Below are 17,533 nucleotides of genomic sequence, written 5' to 3'. Positions count from 1 at the left end.
AGATGCCATATGTGCAGGGGCACCTTCCAGAATGGTCCCTTGAAACCACCCTGGGACATCCTTCCCAGCTGAGGGCATCCATCCCAGCCTGTCCATCTCAAGGGACATCTGGCTGTACAAGCTGGGGCCCGTGACAGACAGACTGGGCTGATCCAGCCGCTCTGCACCACTGCTTTTGGATGCCACATCCACACTGTTCCCAGATTCTGCAAGAGACCAGGGTCAGAACCCTACCATGAACCCCTTGGGCCAGGGAAGGCTTTTTTGTCCAGTAGCTCCTAAGGAATTGTGCTCAGGGACAGCACTCTAAAACAGAGGACAAGGGATACCAGGGGGCTATTCCCTCCTTGCCCCTTTGGGATTTCTTCTGCTTGGTGATGCCACACTGGCTTTTGCACAGACATCAGACACCCCTGGAGTCCCTGGCCGTTGCAAGGTGGCCTCTGTGGCCAAATGGTGCTTATGGCAGCCCCAGATGTATTGGGATGGGGGTCCCAGGTGTAGGTTCCTCTGTTAGCAGCACCACCCTGTGCTCAGCCCTCATCCTGCCATTCCCCTCAGCACCTCCTCCAGCCCTGCCTGTGTTTGCACCAGCCCTACAATCCTGCTGCAAACCCCCTCCCTTCAAATAAAGCCCCCCTGACCCCATGCCAAAGGTTAAAATATCGCCTTTATTTTCCATCAGAGTCAGGACTGGTTGCCAGAACAGCCACCAGTGTAAACTTTGAGGCCACCCCAGGCAAGGGGAGCCCAAGCTTCTCGAGCCTTCCAGCTAGGCCAGTGGGTCCTTCCGTGTACAAAAGAGTGTATTTAAAAAGACAGCAATAAAAATCTGCCTCCATCATGGTTCTCACAGCGGACAATGCAATAAATCGGCCCCAAAAATCTTAATTTCACCCAGAAGCAGATGTCAAACCTGCACTACTGCATTGGCTGCAGTGCTGCTCGCTTAAAACCTGAAGTCAGCTAAAAACAAGGATGAAAAAGGGGACATGGTGGGGCCAAGGGGACATAGTGGGACACCCACAGCCTCAGCTCAGCCTTCACTGGGACGCTCCTGCAGGGCCCGCAGTGCCATCCGCATCTGGTCCTTGGTGCCGTGCAGTATCTTCACCTCCATGGTGTGAAACAGGTGGAGACCGGTGGCAAGGACGAGGACACCAAGGGCAAGGAAGGCCAGCAGGCAGAAGGAGAGCTTGGGGAAGGGCTGCTGTGCGCCCAGTCCAGCCAGTGTGCCCAGCACAGCTGCAGCCTGGAGCAGCAGCAGCAGCAGGGCCAGCACGGCCATCCTGCCCCAGGAGTAGCGCTGCCGCTGCGCTGCCTGCAGCCCCATGCCCACCTCTGTCTGTGCCTCTGTCACCACGTCTGCCAGTGCCAGGTCTGTGGGGACAGGGGCTCTCAGCAGGGTGGGACTCCCCATATACCATCCCTATACCCCCCCATACCACCCCAATACCCTTCTCCCCATCCCCACAGCTCTGAAGCGCTCCACAAGCAGCACCACAACATTCCCAAAGAGCTCCACCCAACTCCACCAGTCCATCCACCAGCCCCCCAGCACATAGTGGATGCTGGCAGCAGCCCCCCGACTTACCAGCTGTGCCGAGGGTGGCACCCACAGGCTGTCCCTGCCTCTGGATGTGCAGTGTTGCCATCACGGCTTCATGGTCTGAGAAGGGGATACCCATGCCTGGGGCTGGCCCTGTGGTGGTCTTCAGCTCTTCACACTTCACTGTGAAGCTGGAGATGGCCTGGGTGAGGGGACAAGGGGTCACATCAGTGCTCCATCCCCACCACTCAGGGCTGGTGGGCAAATGCTCCCCGTTACCTTGTAGAGGATGTAGTCAATGCGGATGCCCAGCGGGAAGGGCAGCAGCTCTGACTTGTCAGTGAAGCAGTTGTCAGGGACAAGGGTACAGCCATTCTTACAGCCCTGAGACAAGAGCCTGGGTGGGTCGAGGACTCTTGGTGTGCCTGGGACCCCACTCAGCCCCTCAGCTCACCTCGAAGCGTGTGGCCTCAGCAAAGGCGTCCTGCAGCCCCGTCCAGCCGCGCAGCAGCCGGATTCCCACATCTTCGGGGTGCATGTTCAGGTCCCCTCCCAGCAGCACCACGTCTGCTGCCTTTGAGGTGTGTCTGTGGGGACAGGGGTGGCTGTTCTGCCCTGCGCCAGACTGGAGTGATGGGACCTGCCCAGTGCTCCTCCACCTTATTCCTGACTGGGACTGGTGCAAATGGGAGCTCTCTGGAGTGCAAGCCCCAGGGGCAGGGGTGACCACACACATGTTGGGGACCTGCAGGGGGACACCCCGCAGCTGCTCACCGGATGAACTGTGCCAGCTCCCAGGCCTGCACCAGGCGGTGGGGCAGGTAGGCATCCTTGTCCCGGCAGTACTCAGCGTGCAGCTGGAGAGAGAGGGAAAGGAAAGGGGATGTGATCCCCATGCTGACACCTGCCCTGCTCCCAGACCCCCTGCAAACCCCCCGAACCTCTCCAAACAGTCCCTGCCAACGCCTCTGTCTTTATGTCACCCCCACCGAGGAGAGCCTGGGATGCTCACCCCAATTCAAAACCACATTATTGGTCCCTGCCCTGAGCAATATTTTATTAAATCAGTGAATAGTCCAGGGCAGAGAGCTATGGCTAAAGCAAGGGGACAGTAAAGGAGGGGTATGGCCACTCATTCCCCTCCTCCCCATTGCTCCCCCCATGCTGGGCTCTTCCCTGGGATGCTCACATGCGTCACGTAGATGTTGAAGATGATCCCTGAGATCTTCATTATGACAAGACCAACAGACTTGCCACAGAACCAGTCCCCATGTTGGAGCTGCCCAAGGGGAAGAAGGACAGGTCAGGGCTCCTGAGGCTGTGTGAGGATGGACACCATGGTGCCACATGCGCCCCCTCACTGACCATGTAGGGGTACCCATTCAGTGAGTACTGGTAGAGGAGCGTGTCCAGAATAGGGAACCTGGAGAAGATGCAGAGGCCACTGCCGATCACCCCACTGTGGGAGGGAAAAAGCACAGTGAGGAGATGTGGTTCCCATAACATCTGCCTCCCCCTAGCCCTGAGCCAGGAGGACTCCCCAGACCCCAGTGTGCTCCTGTGAGCATCCCACTGCCCAGACATGGGGTTGTCCACAGCGACAGAGGTGACCTAAAGGACCTGCAGTGGTCTCTGCAAGGGACAAACCCCAAGGACTTGGCACAGCACTGGCACTGCCCCACAGACAGCCCCAAGGGACTCACTTGCCCTCCTCACCTGCGGAAGTAATGGGAGAAGGGGTAAGAGCCTGCTAGTTTCACCTTCAGGCCACTGTAGTCCTGCTCACTCCACACCTGCAGAACAGTGGGATAGAGAATAGTCACGCTCATCTCCCAGGCTGGGAATGGGTGCAGCTGGCTCACAAACTGCCCTCACCTCCTGGAGCAGCACCAGGTCGAAGTGCTCCTGGCGCAGTGTGTCCCCTATGAGCCGGACGCGCTCCTGCCGCCGCTTGCTCAGGTAGCGGATGGCCCTGCCAGACAGGGGTGACAGTCAAAGCCTGGTGGGGACAGAGTGATGGGGGCTCTTGGGGCCCACTGTGACCCGAAACGAGGTAGAGAAAGAGGGCTCCAGTACCAGTAGAAGCAGGATGCAGATGGAAGACAGGAAGGGGAAAGGGCCATGTGAGGACATGGGGACAAGAGGGATATTTGGGGGACAGCTTCTCCTGCCTGCAGAACTGAGGCAGCTCATTCTTTGCTTGGGGTGCAAATGAGGGTTTTTTCTGGGGCTAACAAGCACAGAGGGGACAGAAAGCATCATCCAGCCAAGCACCTCATGACCCTTTGGGGCTGGGAGAGTGGTGTGACCCCAAAATGAAGGTGCTCTCCCAGTGTGGTGCCCCCATCTCCACCCACACCTGGCATGGACCTGGTCAAGTCTGGACTCACCAGCAGTTGAGGTCGAAGATCCGGAGGCGCAGGGTGGGCTCTCCCTCCATCACTTGTTGGGGCTTTGCGGGGGTCAGTGGGCAGCACCGGGCAGAGGGGGGACCTGCAGGGAGTGGGCTGGAGCGACAGCCCCCAGGAGCCAGCGCAGGCTGCAGGACAGAGCCAAGGAGCCAGGCTGGGAAGACGGAAGGGCTGAGTCAAGGCAAAGGGCAGGAAGGAAGGAAGGAAGGAAGAGTGCTCAGGGTGCCCGAGGTCTTTCCCCTCCTTTCCTGCACTCAAGGACCACCCCGAATCCTAAATAGCCCCCATACAGGGATCCATGTACCCAAACCACCCATGTGACCCTACATCCAGTGGGTGGGGACACCGAAGGGCCAGGAATGGGGTACAGGGCTCAACCACTCTGCCTGTCAGTGAGCTGCGTTCCAGGATGGACTTTCACGCTGGTTTCAAAGTGGAGCTGCGAGGCATGGCCGTCACATGGGACACCGTCACACACCTCCCCACTCGGGAAGCCCAGGGATCCTTTCCGGGACTCCAAACCCCGGCGGAGCCAGCAGCTCTGGAGCAGCCCCAGAGCTTCGCCAGCTCCACTTCTCCCCTGCCAGACCCCGTGAGGTTGTCCAGTTTCCGGTTTAGAAGCTAAAAAGAGCAAGCCCGCAGTTCCAGAATGCCGGTGCAGGCAGGCGGGCTCTGCCTGCCCCGGCGGGATTGCCGAGCGGCTCATCCCGTTCCTGAGGCGTGCTAATTAATTAATGCCGGCGGCTTCTACCAAGTCCTGAGCCCCCAGGGGCGCTCCCCGAGGGATGCGGCGGGGACAGCAGCGGGACAAGGAGCGGGACAGCGGCAACAGGTGGAGCGGGGATAGGAGCGGGGCAAGCAGGGGAGAGGGGAAACAGGAACGGGGAAACGGGAGCATCGGAGCTGCAGGGGGAGCGGGGCTGCAGGGAGAACGGGGCCGGCAGCGGGGAAGCGGAGGAGCGGAGTAATGGGAGCATCGGAGCTGCAGGAGGAGAGGAGCCGGCAGCAGGGGAAACGGAGGAGTGAGGCTGCAGGGGGAGCGGAGTTGCAGGCGGAGCGGGACCGGGAGCCGCGGGGCGAGGAACGATCGGCGGGGCCGGGAGCGATCAGCGGGGCCGGGAGCGAACCTGCAGCGGGCCGGCAGCGGCGCTGGGCCGCGGGACTACGCGTCCCGGCAGGCAGCGGAGCGGGGCGGAAGGGGCAGGACCGGGAAATGGGGCCGGGAAGGGTGGAGGGGCTGCGGCAGGGTGTGGTGGGTGTAACGGGGCGCGCCGGGGGTGCGGGAGGAACAGAGGGGTACGGACACACGGGGTATGAGTGCCGGGGCACCGCCAGCAGGGCTTGGAGGGGTGGTGGGGAGTGGTGGGACACACCAGCTCTCTGCCACCCTGTGGGCGCCTAAAAGGTGTTCCTGAACCCGGCGATGCTGCGGGGAAGCACAGGGAAGCATCTGCCGTGGCCAGCCCAACCTCTCCCATGCAAACCCTGCAGCAGTGATAATGACGAGACCGACAGACTTAACGCAGAACCCCGTGCTGGAGCTGCCCAAGAGGAAGAACGGGTCAGGGCTCCTGAGGCTCTGTGGGGATGGACACCATGGTGCGACGTGCCCCCCAGCCCACTGACCGTGCCCCCCAGCCCACTGACCATATAGGGGTTCTCTAGTACCCTACTCTTGCAGACTAGAGCAAAACACAGCTAGACGTGGCATCCTGGTACCCAGAATTTGGATCCCAGGAGAAGCGTTACCCAACCAAGGGGTTATATGGGACATGGCAGCTCTCTCTTTCCTGTTGAAGAAAATCCCAATAAATAAAATATGAACTTCAGAACTGCTTGAGCCAACCCATGAACAAATAATTTTAATGTTTTTTTTCAGCAGACCGTAGTTTTCTCGGAGCTCCAGAGTCTCCTCTCTTCAAAGTTGGACAGATACAGTAAACACAACAAATATATGATACAACCCATCACAGCTGGATTAAAAAAAATACACAAAAAATATAATACATAAAAAAATGGATTTTTAACATTGTGGACTGACGCAGCTCTAAAAATGGTGATTGTAACCCTGGTAAGCTTTACAAAGTCTTTAAAAAAATAAAACAGTACTTCATGTGAAATTCATAAATACACTGGAGGAAAATGGAGGGGCTGGGGGAGTTGAGAAAGTGTCTCTGGGATCATGACCAAAACCCTAAACCCCAGCCAGGGCTGCTGGGGGCACCAGTCTGTGTGCGTGGGGTGCAGTGTGAGCCCTGGGCTCGGTGCAGGCAGGAGGGAGGGAGAGATGGAGAGGTGGAGGCACAAACTGGTCCAGTTAATGAAGAGCTTCGTCCCCTGTCAGGGCTGGGAGTGGGGCACACCTGTGTTTTATGGTGAGGGAGCTTTGAGTTTTCATTCCCAAAATTTTAGATCAGTGAGTGAAACAGAAAAAAAAACCAAAAAAACACCAAACCCAAAAACCTACAAAACAACAAATATGCTACATATGAGAACTTGGCCAGACAGCCCCAGCACAGCCTTGGCATGGTTTGCCAGTGCCTGGCCTAGGATTTTTCCCTCTCTCTTTTCCTCTTCCCCCTCTGCTCACAGCAGCCACCTCAGTCCAGTCCCACCACTGAGCCCTTGGCCTGGCAGGGGCTGGGGTGGCTCTGCCCCACCCCACAGGGATGGGTGGCTTTTCCCAGCATCAAGAGGTCGAAGTCCCCACACCTCACAGGACAAGTGGCATCAAAGTGGCAGCCAAGGTGCTTTTCTGCCCTGCACCTTGCACTGGCAGCACTGAGCCTAAACCTGTCCTGTCCCCCTCCCAAAAGGGCTGCAGTGCCTCTCAAAACACTCCTGCCCTCCTTTCCACTGCTCTCACTCCCCTGCCAACCTGAGAAACCCACCCAGACCTGGCCACCTCGGCTCTCTGTCCCCCTGCCAGCCTCCTGCCACCCTGCTCCCTGCCACCTCTGTCCCTCCTGCACCCTGGGGTTGCTTTCCCCAGACTCTGCCCTTGCAGTTGTAGCCTCAGGACTGGGCACTCCACCTTGGCTTACTTTGGGATGCAGCCACAAAAATACCTCCAAGCTGACCCCGTCCCTTATCCCGGCACCCCTCCTGTTCTCTGTCCCCTCTCTGTTTCTGTCCCAAACTCTGCACACTGACAGCTTGGCCCTGCATTGCTCAATATATCTTTCCCTGCACAAGTCACCTTCCTGGCCACTTCCCACAGGATGCAGGAGAGCGGACGGAGCAGTTTGGAACAGTCATCGCAGAAAAAAAGGCAAAAAAAGGTGAAGGAGCAACAACAACAAAAAAACGAAACAAGGAAAATGTACATATGTAAAATAAATCACGCAAATCTGCCCTCACTGCTCTTTACTCATGACTCCTCAGCAAGTGACCACAGTGGGGACACTGAGCCTTGGCCACCCCCAAGTACAATTCCTGAAAGCGCACACAGGGCTGGGGGGATCCCCCACAAAACCCAGCCAGAGATGGAGACATCCCAAACCTTTCCCTAAACAAAACACTTCCCGTGCAGGCTGGGAGGGGAGCACCTGGGCACTTCAGAGGGCAATCAGTCTGATTACATACATTGTGTCTTTTCAAAGAGTATTAAAAAGCACTTTCATTTAAAAAAAAAAAAAAGGGGAAAAAAAAAAGAGCCATAAAACCCCATGGTTTGCATTGTCAATGCCCTCATACCTTCACTCCCACTGGTTTCCAGTGCCCCAGCTCAGCATGGAGAAGGAGCATCCCTGGTGAGGTGGCAGCGTCCCCCTGCTGCACCCTGCCCTGCCGTGTGTCCCCATGGGCTGTGCCATGCACTGCTGGCACTGCCATGCCCATCAGTCTCAGACCTGGCACGGTGCTGTGTCCTCCTGGCCGTCAGTGCTCGCTCCTCTCCGTGCAGGACCAGGGCCACTTCAGCTGGGGATGAAAGGAGGGGTTGTTCTCCGCTCCGACGTCCTGCTGCTGCTGCTGCTGGCACGGTGGGATCCTGGCCTTCATCAGCAACACCAAGGGCTGCTCTCTCCCTCTCCAGTGCTGGATGTGGGTTTCCTTTCTCCCTACGCTTCCTTTCCCATTCTTATTTTTTTTGTTGTTTTTTTTTGGTAATTTTATTTATTTATTAAAAAAAAAAAAAAAAATTGTTCCTAAGTAGAAAACATCTGCGATCACAAGTCAGTCTTTTTCTTTTTTGGCTATTGTTTTTCTTCCTCCTCCTTCTCCACCTGTCTTCAAATGACTTCTCACAAGGCAACAGGCATGGGTGGCTTTTCTGCACGGCCCCCCCTCCCTCCCCTGCACGCCCCTTGTGCCCCTGCCTGTCCTCAAGGGCCCCTAGTCCTTGACCAACTTGTACACGTGGTGCTGGGCGCCGTGCTCACTGGTGGAGACCTCGAAAACGAAGGCAATGCAGAGCAAGGTTTCCTGGGTATCCCTGTTCGTAACAACCTGTAGCAGAGCAGAGCGTGTTAGGGGAGTGCTATGCCCGTGGGCAGATGCTGTTACCTGTGGAGGGCTGCGTGGGCTCAAGCACAGCCACTTCGCACCACAAAAAGATTTGGTACCCATGGTTTGTGGGGTCACACAGTCAGTAGCACAGCAAATTTAATTGCACCATCAAGATTTACTACCCAGTTTTGGACACGCTGCACAGGCTCAGGAAAAGCCTGAAGTGCACCACCAAAAATTTGTCTGGGGGAGGTTGCATTGGCTCAGGCCCAGCCACTGCATTTGCACTACCAAAAACTGCTACAGATTATTTGGTGAAGTCAAACAGTCAAACTCAGGCACAGCCAATTTAACTGCGCCATGAAAATTTTGCTCCCCATTGTCTGGTAGACTTGTCCAGGCTTGGGCACAGCCACTTTGTTTGCAACACCAAGATCTGCTCCCTGGAATTCAGGGGCTGTGTGGGCTCAGGTACACCCAGGTCTGTGTGGGGCCAGCAGGGTCGATGCAACTGTGGGCTCCATGCTCCTGGTGGGACACCACCCCTGGAAAAGGAGGGGAGGTACCTGCAGGATGGTGAAATTCTCCAGGACACTGTTCATCATGTACTTCTCTGGGAGGTGCTTGAGTTTGTGGATGAAGTTGATCATGTACTCGCACATGGGAGACCGGTGGATGCGGTAGACGAACCGGCCATTCTCCAGCCGTGCATACTCCGTCTGCAGGGGACAGCCAGCGTGAGCAGCTGTCCCATGAGTGGTGGTGGCCAACTGGGACATGGCAACGTCCTCTTCACTCCACCCATAAACACACTACAGGCACCCATGTGTCCTACACCCAGCTCTGGGACTTTCTCCATCCCAGCTGGACCAACTCCAACCCCTTCCCAATGCAGTGGGGCACAGAACTCACCTCCACCTTCTCCACGACCTGCTTCCCAAAGGAGCACACCTTGGTGGAGACTGTGATGGTCATGTTCTCTGCACTGCTGTACTGGCTGCTGACACCATAGAAGGTCCCTGGCCCATCCTGGATCGTGCTGTTCAGATCCGCCTGGAGAAAAGAGGGTCCCATGAGGCACCACCACACCCAGCTCTTGATGGGGATGAGGGACAGCAGCTTCCAGAGCTGCTCAGGATGTTCCTACTCTGCCAGTGGAGTGCCCAAGCCACAATGAGCCTGTGGCTCGAGGATGACCCTCCCCACCCTAACCCTCCCAGCAGCATACCCAAAACTTGACGAGAAAGAAGGAGTTCTGGGGCCCACGCTCATAGAGCTCCTTGAGGCCACCTTTCTTCTCAGGAAATTTGTCGTAGATCTGGCGGATGTCCACGGCCTCCAGCAGCGGGTCGCTGTACGAGGGGTTCGTCTGGCCGATGTGCACGAAGAGGTGTTTGCTGTACTGTAGGGAGTGGGATGGGGACAGCAGCAGGGACAGGTCAAGCAAGAACCAGGTGCCACCAGGCACAGGGATGAGCGGGCACACAGAGGGGACCGTTACCGTTTCAGCATCCCGGGGCACCTCCATGAAGGCGGAGTACTCGAGGAGCCGGAGCTTGGTGGAGGCGATGGTGCGGTCCTGCCAGACCGGCACAGCTGAGGCAGCTGGCGGGAGTGGAGCCAAGGGCTCGTAACCTGGGGCAAGGGGGAGTGACATGGGGACATGGGGCAGCCAGGAACTGGGGTGAGCCCCCCATGCAGTGCTGCTATCCCCACTGTATCCCCCACCCTCCTGTATTGCCCAGCACAGGGTGGCTAAAGCACGGGATGTACTGGGTAGAAAGGGACTGGAGGGGACCCAGCTGGGAGCAATACAGTCCTGCTCACTGTGGAGCTTTCTGCTGGATTTAAACCCAGGCTTTTTCCCCAGGAGGGATGGGGAGGAGACACAGGTGGGTGGCACCGTGTGTGGGAAGGGACAGAGGGCAAATATGACCTATCAAGGACACTGGATTCCCTCCAAAGGGGTAACGACATGACTTACTGGCTAGTGATGGAGGCATGGGTGGCTGGATGGGGTAAGCTGGTTGTGCAAACGGTTTAATGCTGGAAAGGAAAAAGCACCATCAGGTTACCAAGCTCAGGATGCCTCAGCCTCTTGCTGAGGTGGGGTCCTGCTGGTGCCAGGTGTGGAGGGGTCTGTACTTACTCCTGAGAGGGTCCAGGCTGTCCTGGGATAGGCCCACTCCAAAACTGGGAAAACAGCACAGGGAAGAGTCAGCGGCTTCTGACTCTTCCACTCCCAACATTGCCCTCCTCACCTGCTGCAAACAGCAGGGAGCCCTGCATGGCCACCATGGCTGAGAATGACTGCTGAACATTCCCCTGCCCCCACGGCATCCCCACCAGCCCGGGGTGTCCCCATGTGGGGGCATGGGGCTGTCCTCACCCTGGGGGCAGCAGAGAAGACGGCCTGAGGAAGAGGAGGTGGGGGGCTGAGCTTGTTCTGCAGGACACTGGCTGACACAATCTGCGCCGAGGACATGGAAGCCATGCTCTGCAGAGCCTTATCCTTCGAGACCTGGTCCTGAGGGGAAAAGGGGGGAGAGGAGGGAAGCAGGGGTTACAGGGGCAGACTGAGCTCCCTCAATCCCAGCATGCCTGACAGGTTTTGCAAAGCCAGCAGCCAATCCCACAGCCCAGCCAAGGGACCTGTGCAGAGGGATCCCCCCACCCCCTCCCAAACGTTAATTAACATTTGAAGCTTGCCAATATCCTCTGGGCAAAAGCTGATGGATCTGGAAAGTGCCCCCTCCCACTGCTGCTGGTGGCCCTCCCACCTTGGGGATGTGAAAGGTTTTTAGCCCCTGCACTGGAGAGGGCCTAATGCAATGGGGAATAAAAGGAATTTCAGACTCAACTTACCAAGTTCATGGCCTGTCCGCAAAAGAAAGGAAAAACAAAAAAGGTTAGAGTGTCATGGGAGCATTTGGGTACTCTGTACACCTCCCCTAATTGGTGCTGGTGTCAGCTGGGGCAGAGTTAATTCTCTCCACAGCACAGGCATGGGGTGGCTGTGAAGTGCTGTGAACAGAATTAACTCTACCCCAGCTGAAACCAGCACAACTGGGTATCCCCCACCCTGGCTCTCCACCACAGCCCGATGTGGGGAGTGAACCCTTGACCTGGCTGATCACCGGGGGATGCTCACGGTGGCTACTGATGCCCAGGCTTAATCCCACCAGGAATGGGATGCCAAAGCCCCCCACCCACTCTTTTAAGGTCACTGTGGTGAGCCAGGCCTGTGTCTTTCTTGGCTTTTTAATATCCTCTACACCCTCCTCAGAGGCCCCCAGTGCCTGCAGCTGGGGCACAGAGAGGAAGAGCTGCTGGGATGTCCTGGGACATGGTCACCAACTCCTGCACAGGAACTGCAACAAAAGCCCTGAGCATAACCCCCAGTGCTGTGTGCACTGACAGAGGAAACCAATTGTTCTTCCTTTTGCTCCAAAGGTCACAGCACTGCTGGGCAGGAGCTCCAGGGCTCCCAGGTCTTGCCTGGAGCAGGGCCGCTCCACTATTTGCATCGCTAGGACAGGCTCATGCTGGTCCCAGTGCACACCCTCTGCTTTACCTCTGAACCTTCCCCAGGGATCAATGCTTCATTTATTTTCACCCGGGGCAGGGCAGGAGGGCAGGCATGCAGCCACATGCCAGGGGCACGAACACACACATGACTGCAGCTCAAAAACACAGATACTGCTCATGGAAGCGTTTTCATCCCACAGGAGAGTGCTGGGTGAGTGCAGGGGGCTGCCTGCACTGATCCTGAGAAGGGATGTTCTGTTTCCTCCAAGAATTGTTCAGAGGGATCTCTGCCCTGGTTGCTCCATGCCAGAATCCTGCAGGCAGCATGTCTGGGGATGGAGAGCACTGGGGTCACTCCTGCCTCCAACTCCCTCTTGCTCTGCACTGTGCCATGTGGCAAGGAAAGATTTTATTTTTTTTTAATTAATTTTAATTTTATTTTGTAAAGGTCTCTGCTGCTGCTGACCCTGCTGCACCCCCTCACTTCCCTGACTGCCCCTCTTGGGGTTGGAGATTGGGTTTAAGACATACAAGCCCAAAGGAGCATCCCAAAATAAGTTTCAGGTGTTCTCTCCTGGCTTCTCCTAGCAGACCTAACCCACCTGGCTGTGAGAACCCTTCAGGCATCCTGCTCATGGGGCACTGGGACCGCTGCTGAAGGACTTTGGGGGCCACATCTTGGTGGGCTCCTAGGCAGCATGAGCTGGAGTTTGTTAAAGCTTTGAGGATGAAAATGCTCCAGCTCTGATAGTGCCCCTTGCTGCCAACTCTGACAGTGGCCTCCACTGCCAGTGCTGGACACAGCACTCAGGACAGAGGGAGCTGGTGATGCTTTTGGGACCTCAAGGTGAGCAGGCTGAAAGATTTTCTGGGCTCCCACTCACACAGCAAGGCAGCAAATCAGCCCTGGAGCTACTCAAGGAGATGCTCCCTGGTGTGACAGTGCAGAGAACTGAGGCACATGGCAGGAGCTGGCTGTCCTCAGTGGGTGGCTGTGCAGTGGGGACCTCTCTGTCCCCCACCTCACATCACGTGGGTCCAACCCAAGCAGGGCTTGGTCCTTTGGTGATGCCCCGAGTCCTGCCCATGTCCCCCCACCATCCCCCTCCCCACTGCCACCACGAAGTTTTGTGGGAACAGTTATGGAAAGGTTAGTTGGGCTTCAGTTAGGAGGAAGGGAAGAAGGAAGGAAGAAAAGAAAAGCCAACCAGAAAAGAGAGAAAGAATGATCCATTTTTTTCTCACTTGGCTCCCTTGGCTCCTGGCAGTATGCCCCTGCCCCCAGCAGCATGGCCCCAGCTGGACCTGCTGCCACTCACATCCCTGTGGTGCCCCTGGGCTGTGCTCACACCCGGGTGCACCACAAGCCACTGGGCTGGCAACCTGCAGGGACTCCTGGGGCCCCTTCTGCTTCTGCCCACATGGCACCAGCACCTGTTCTGAGCTGGGTCAGGTCTCAGTTGTGGAGGGGAGTGGGCCTCACTGGCTGCCCTAGGGAGCCCTTCTCCTTGAGGGAGAACCCCTGATGGCCCAAAAGAGGGAGCAGCCCTTGTGCATCACCAGAGGAGGCTTTAAACCCACATCTGCCCATGGCAGAGTCCTTTACTGGATGCAAAGAAGGGATCTGGCACCCACATTCACCCTCCTGGAGGAAAGAGAAGGGCTCTGCTGCCCCTCCTTGCACTTCTCTCTAGGCATCCCACAATGACTGTAAAAACCATCTGATCCAAGGAGCCAAGTGAGGGGGAAGAAAAAAAACACAAAAAAAAAGAAGAGAGGCAAAACAGGAAAGCAAGCAGCACACCGCAGAGGCAAGTGTGTTAGTCGTCAGCAGGCGGGGGCCAGGCGAGGCAGGGCGTACCTTCAGCTTGGACTGAATCTCACGAGATTTCCGTCGGGCAAGAACCTGCAAGTGGCTAGAGACCTGCAGAGAGAGAGCAGAAGGAGAGGGGGAACAGCAGAGCCGTCAACCAGAGGAAAGGAGGAGGAAGGAGAGGGGCTGCCCATGCTCACAGAGACACCGCCGCGGACACCTGGGCAAGGGCGTCAACGTACCTTGATGCCAACCTGGTACTCCCGCACCTTCTTCCGAGCTAGAACCTGTATGTGGCTGGACACCTAGCGCCCGCCACGCCGTTCGGAAAGGAAAACACAGAGAGCGTGAAGATCCATTCCCCCTGCAGGGCGGGATGCTGTCCCCAGGGGAGGGAGTGACCAAAAATGGGGGAGTGCTTTGGCTGCTCCTGGAGATGCTCAGGGTCCTGCATCCGCCAAGAGCTGGAGGAAAGAAAGTTGTGGGGCACCCTGGTGTTGATGCTGGTTTGAGCCCACCCCAGGCTGGGGTGAAGCTCCTTAGTGTAAAGCTGCTGCAGTTGAGGGGGTTCTCTTGGGGACAGACAGACAGACCCTGCCAGCCCCTGTGAGCACCAGAAGTTGATGATACAGCCTGGCACGTTTGAGGTACCCCAGGTTACTCGGCCTGCGGGTCCAGGAGGGACTGGCACACCCACCAGGACTCCTGCTGGTTTTACACGTGGGAAAGGTGAGAAAGGTTGGGTTTATTGTGTCCAGGCCCCTGTAAGAGCAAGATCTAAAGAAAAGGGGCTGATATCCAGGTAGTAAAGGCACAGCATCCACAGGCCTTCAGGGATGATTTTGGCAAGAACCTGCTCCCACCAGTGCCAGGCTGTCCACGAGGAGACACCAGGCTGTCCACAAGACAACTGCACAGAAGGATCAGTGCCATGGGTACTCTCTCCCATGCCTTTCCTGAGTCCCTCCAGAGCATTGCATTGTTCCCCCATGGAAGGGGGGCCCAGTTAAGACTTTAAGCCAGAAATGAAGTGCTGCTTGGCACTGGTCTGAACACAAAACCAGTGGCCAGACCCTGGTTCCTCTCACCAAAAGTTCTGGAGGAATGACCTCTGCGGTGTCTGGGGACCAGTGTTCCTCTCTTGTAGGAACTTGTGGCACAGAACAGTCCCAGAATAAGTGTCCCAAACCCAATGATGTCCCTGTGGTGGGAAATACTCCCAAGCATCCAAGGTCATGGGCTCCACCAGGATGGGTGGCCTGGCTCCTGGCTGGGGGCCACCACGAGGAAAAAGCCACTGGACACATGAAAAAGGGACACGTCCCCTCATGGGCTGCAGCAGCCCACTCCTCAGACAGGTTTGGTGAAGCAAGGGCTTGCAGGGACTTCTGTGTGCTCCTGCCCTGCTGTGGAATCCCTGCCTGTGCTCTGCCTGCCCCAGCATCCAACCAGGCAGGGAGGTGAGAACAAGGCAAGGGCTCTGTGATGCCTCCAGCCCCACCAGGACCAGCACCACAGCTCCACACAGCTGGTCCCCGGGTCCCTGGCTGGGATAGTGACGCCTTGCTCTCAGCCCATGGGGTTTGGAGTGCCTTTGCTGTGGCACCTGACACAAGTGGCATAAAGCCTGGCAAGGGGCAGAGACAGACACAGTCCCCAGAGCCAGAAGGCACAGCAGAGAGACCCATGCAGGCACACACAGACACACACACATACTGCCCAGAGAGACTTTGAGGGCTCCTGCCACCTGCAGGGTTACCCCAACCAGGTGGGGAACCTGGGTGCTGCCTGTCTCCACACCCCAGAAGAAACCCCAGGCGTTTTGTGCTCACAGGCGAAGCTCCTTGCAGAAGGGGAACCTGCTGGCAGCAGCAGCGGCTTGAGGAGAGGACAGAGGACGAGCATGCAGCCGGACATCCGCTCCCCCTCGGGCTTACCTGGCACGGCCTCCCACCCAGCCCTGAGCCCACCCCAGGAGAAAAAGCAGAGCAGAGCCTCACCTGCTTCCTTGTCCGTGTCTTCCCTGTTCGCAGCTTGATGTAGCGGGCGATCAGCTCATTACGACCTGCGGGCAGAGCCTGGGGTCAGCCCTGGCACAGGATGGCCCCCAAACCCCCCCAGACCCCCCAAACTCCCCCTGCCCGGCGAGGGAGACGCTGCCAGGAGGTGGCGCTGCCGCGACAGTGTCGGGGCGACCTCGGGGACACGGGGGTGGCCATCCCAGAACACCCCCAGCGTTATCAGCCCCGGGGCTCACAGCGAGGTGACAGCCACCACGAACCCCCAGCACCATAGAGCCCCTCAAAAGCCGGAGTCCCCCTCCAGAGCCAGCGAACGCACCCCGGGCAGCTGTGCCCGCAGGGGTCCCGGGCTGCCCCCCCCCGGCACCTCGTTCACAAGCCAGGCTGGCCTTTCCACCAGTATTTCCTAACGTCCTGGGCTAATTCGAAGCAGAAGTTGCTTTTGCGCCACATTTCAGGGGCCAGCTGTGGCCAATCTACGTTCAAACGTCAGAGCAGCTGGGAGCTTTCTTCTCCCGGCCCCGGCCCCCCCGGCCCCCGCCGCCGCCCCCCCGCGCACGGAGGCAGCCAGGCACGCCAGATTTATTTTAATGGACCAGATGGTCGTGGTTGGAACTTGTCGAAATGCCCTTGGAGCGGGTTTCGGCTTTAAAAGAATAAAAAAATCTCTTAAAAAAGAAGATAAAATACACCCACCCCCCACCTCCCCCCCTTCCACTCCGGTTGGCCCCCTCCCAGCCCCACAGCAACTGGGCCCTCCTAGGGGGACACACATATGGGGACAGACAGGGCCAGGTGGCACGCAGAGACAGCTGCCCCTTGGGATGCCCGCACCAGGCAGGAGCTGGTGGGTGGGTGACAATGGGGGTGCCCCTGGTGGCACCCTGGTGGCACCCTGAGGCACAGTTGCCACCCCTCCTGCCTGCTGCCCGTGCTGGCTGCCTCATTAGCACCTACCAGAGGCCAGGTCTTAAAGGGTGTCCTTTAAGCCCAGGTGAGATGGCACCTGCAGCAGGGTGCTGGCAAGAGGGACCCTGCTGCTGAGCCCCAGGTTGAGGGAACACCTTCAAAATCCCCCTTTGCATGCCCTGCTCTTCAAATCCCATCCTCTGCCCCCCATACCCTGCCCCGCGGGAAAGAAATACGGGGAAAAAACACAGGGAAGAAATGTGAGTGCCTTCCTGGACTGGGTGACCCAGTGCCAGCCCTAGTGCCCAGCATCTCCAGCACCCATCCTACCTCACACCGTGCCCAAGGCTGCACCCTCACAGCCCTCCCTGTGCCCACATGCCCTGTCCCATGTCCCTTTCCCTGTGATTCATCTGGACCTTGCCATTCCCTCCGAGAGGGCACGTCCTCCTCCAAATTACCACATTCCCCAAATTCCTCTCCCCTGACACCACCACGTGAACCAGTTGGACAGGCTGGGTTAAAAATAACCCGTGCAGCAGCTGGAGTGTAGCAAGGCCCAGTGTGCCTGTGCTGGGTCCTGGCTCCCCAGCTCCCACCTTGCTTTGCCACCCCTGCAGTGCTGGCACCGGTGTGGCAGTGGCTGGCACGGCTGTGGGCACCCATGGAACCCCCAAAAACAGGGATGGTGAAGGAGAGCAGAGGCATTGGCACACCACTATGCTGCATGCTGGCATTGCCTATGCTGCCAGTGCCCCTGGTACGCTCAGTAATGCCAGCCAGGGGTCCCGGGGGTCCCAGTGGGGAAGTGCTGGGGAAGGTGTGGGGAGATGAAAGGCCAGCAGAGGCTGCT

General features: G+C 57.7%; 2 protein-coding genes and 1 long non-coding RNA gene across 10 annotated transcripts in view; 1 reads left to right on the top strand and 2 right to left on the bottom strand.

The window, feature by feature from the left end:
* Nucleotides 1-1,021: 1,021 nt before the first annotated feature.
* SMPD2 (sphingomyelin phosphodiesterase 2) lies at nucleotides 1,022-5,146 on the bottom strand. 2 transcript variants are annotated; one of them, XM_005529382.3, is made up of 11 exons: nucleotides 5,088-5,146; nucleotides 3,940-4,114; nucleotides 3,425-3,521; nucleotides 3,266-3,342; nucleotides 2,915-3,008; nucleotides 2,739-2,828; nucleotides 2,324-2,406; nucleotides 2,004-2,136; nucleotides 1,829-1,933; nucleotides 1,595-1,751; nucleotides 1,022-1,380 (listed from the first exon to the last, which is right to left on the bottom strand). In XM_005529382.3, the coding sequence occupies exons 2-11, from the start codon at nucleotides 3,987-3,989 to the stop codon at nucleotides 1,037-1,039; spliced, it is 1,230 nt and encodes a 409-aa protein (XP_005529439.1). In that variant the 5' UTR covers nucleotides 3,990-4,114; nucleotides 5,088-5,146; the 3' UTR covers nucleotides 1,022-1,036. The 2 variants fall into 2 exon arrangements, with proteins under 2 accessions (XP_005529439.1, XP_087923379.1); XM_088067253.1 differs by lacking the exon at nucleotides 5,088-5,146 and adding an exon at nucleotides 4,439-4,537.
* LOC148182563 (uncharacterized) lies at nucleotides 4,680-7,599 on the top strand. The gene is made up of 2 exons (XR_015774561.1): nucleotides 4,680-4,792; nucleotides 5,452-7,599. It is a non-coding gene; the product is annotated as an uncharacterized LOC148182563 (long non-coding RNA).
* TEAD3 (TEA domain transcription factor 3) overlaps nucleotides 5,794-17,533 on the bottom strand; it is a 24,165-nt gene continuing 12,425 nt past the window's right edge. For 3 of the 7 annotated variants that reach the window (XM_088067250.1, XM_014258147.2, XM_088067247.1), the window contains exons 3-14: nucleotides 15,751-15,815; nucleotides 13,993-14,055; nucleotides 13,799-13,861; nucleotides 11,275-11,286; nucleotides 10,799-10,936; nucleotides 10,559-10,602; nucleotides 10,394-10,455; nucleotides 9,911-10,044; nucleotides 9,638-9,811; nucleotides 9,322-9,462; nucleotides 8,976-9,128; nucleotides 5,794-8,409 (exon numbers count right to left, since the gene is read on the bottom strand). In XM_088067250.1, the coding sequence (XP_087923376.1) occupies nucleotides 8,296-8,409; nucleotides 8,976-9,128; nucleotides 9,322-9,462; nucleotides 9,638-9,811; nucleotides 9,911-10,044; nucleotides 10,394-10,455; nucleotides 10,559-10,602; nucleotides 10,799-10,936; nucleotides 11,275-11,286; nucleotides 13,799-13,861; nucleotides 13,993-14,055; nucleotides 15,751-15,815 (1,163 nt within the window). In that variant the 3' untranslated portion in view covers nucleotides 5,794-8,295. The remainder of the gene's footprint in view (nucleotides 8,410-8,975; nucleotides 9,129-9,321; nucleotides 9,463-9,637; nucleotides 9,812-9,910; nucleotides 10,045-10,393; nucleotides 10,456-10,558; nucleotides 10,603-10,798; nucleotides 10,937-11,274; nucleotides 11,287-13,798; nucleotides 13,862-13,992; nucleotides 14,056-15,750; nucleotides 15,816-17,533) is intronic. The other 4 variants (XM_088067251.1, XM_088067248.1, XM_088067252.1 and 1 more) reach the window with 2 other exon arrangements.

Source organism: Pseudopodoces humilis, chromosome 26 (genome assembly GCF_049639895.1).
Source record: "Pseudopodoces humilis isolate 2021_Gansu_Grassland_sample_001 chromosome 26, ASM4963989v1, whole genome shotgun sequence".
NCBI lineage: Eukaryota > Metazoa > Chordata > Aves > Passeriformes > Paridae > Pseudopodoces > Pseudopodoces humilis.
This window is presented reverse-complemented; position numbering and strand designations above follow the sequence as displayed.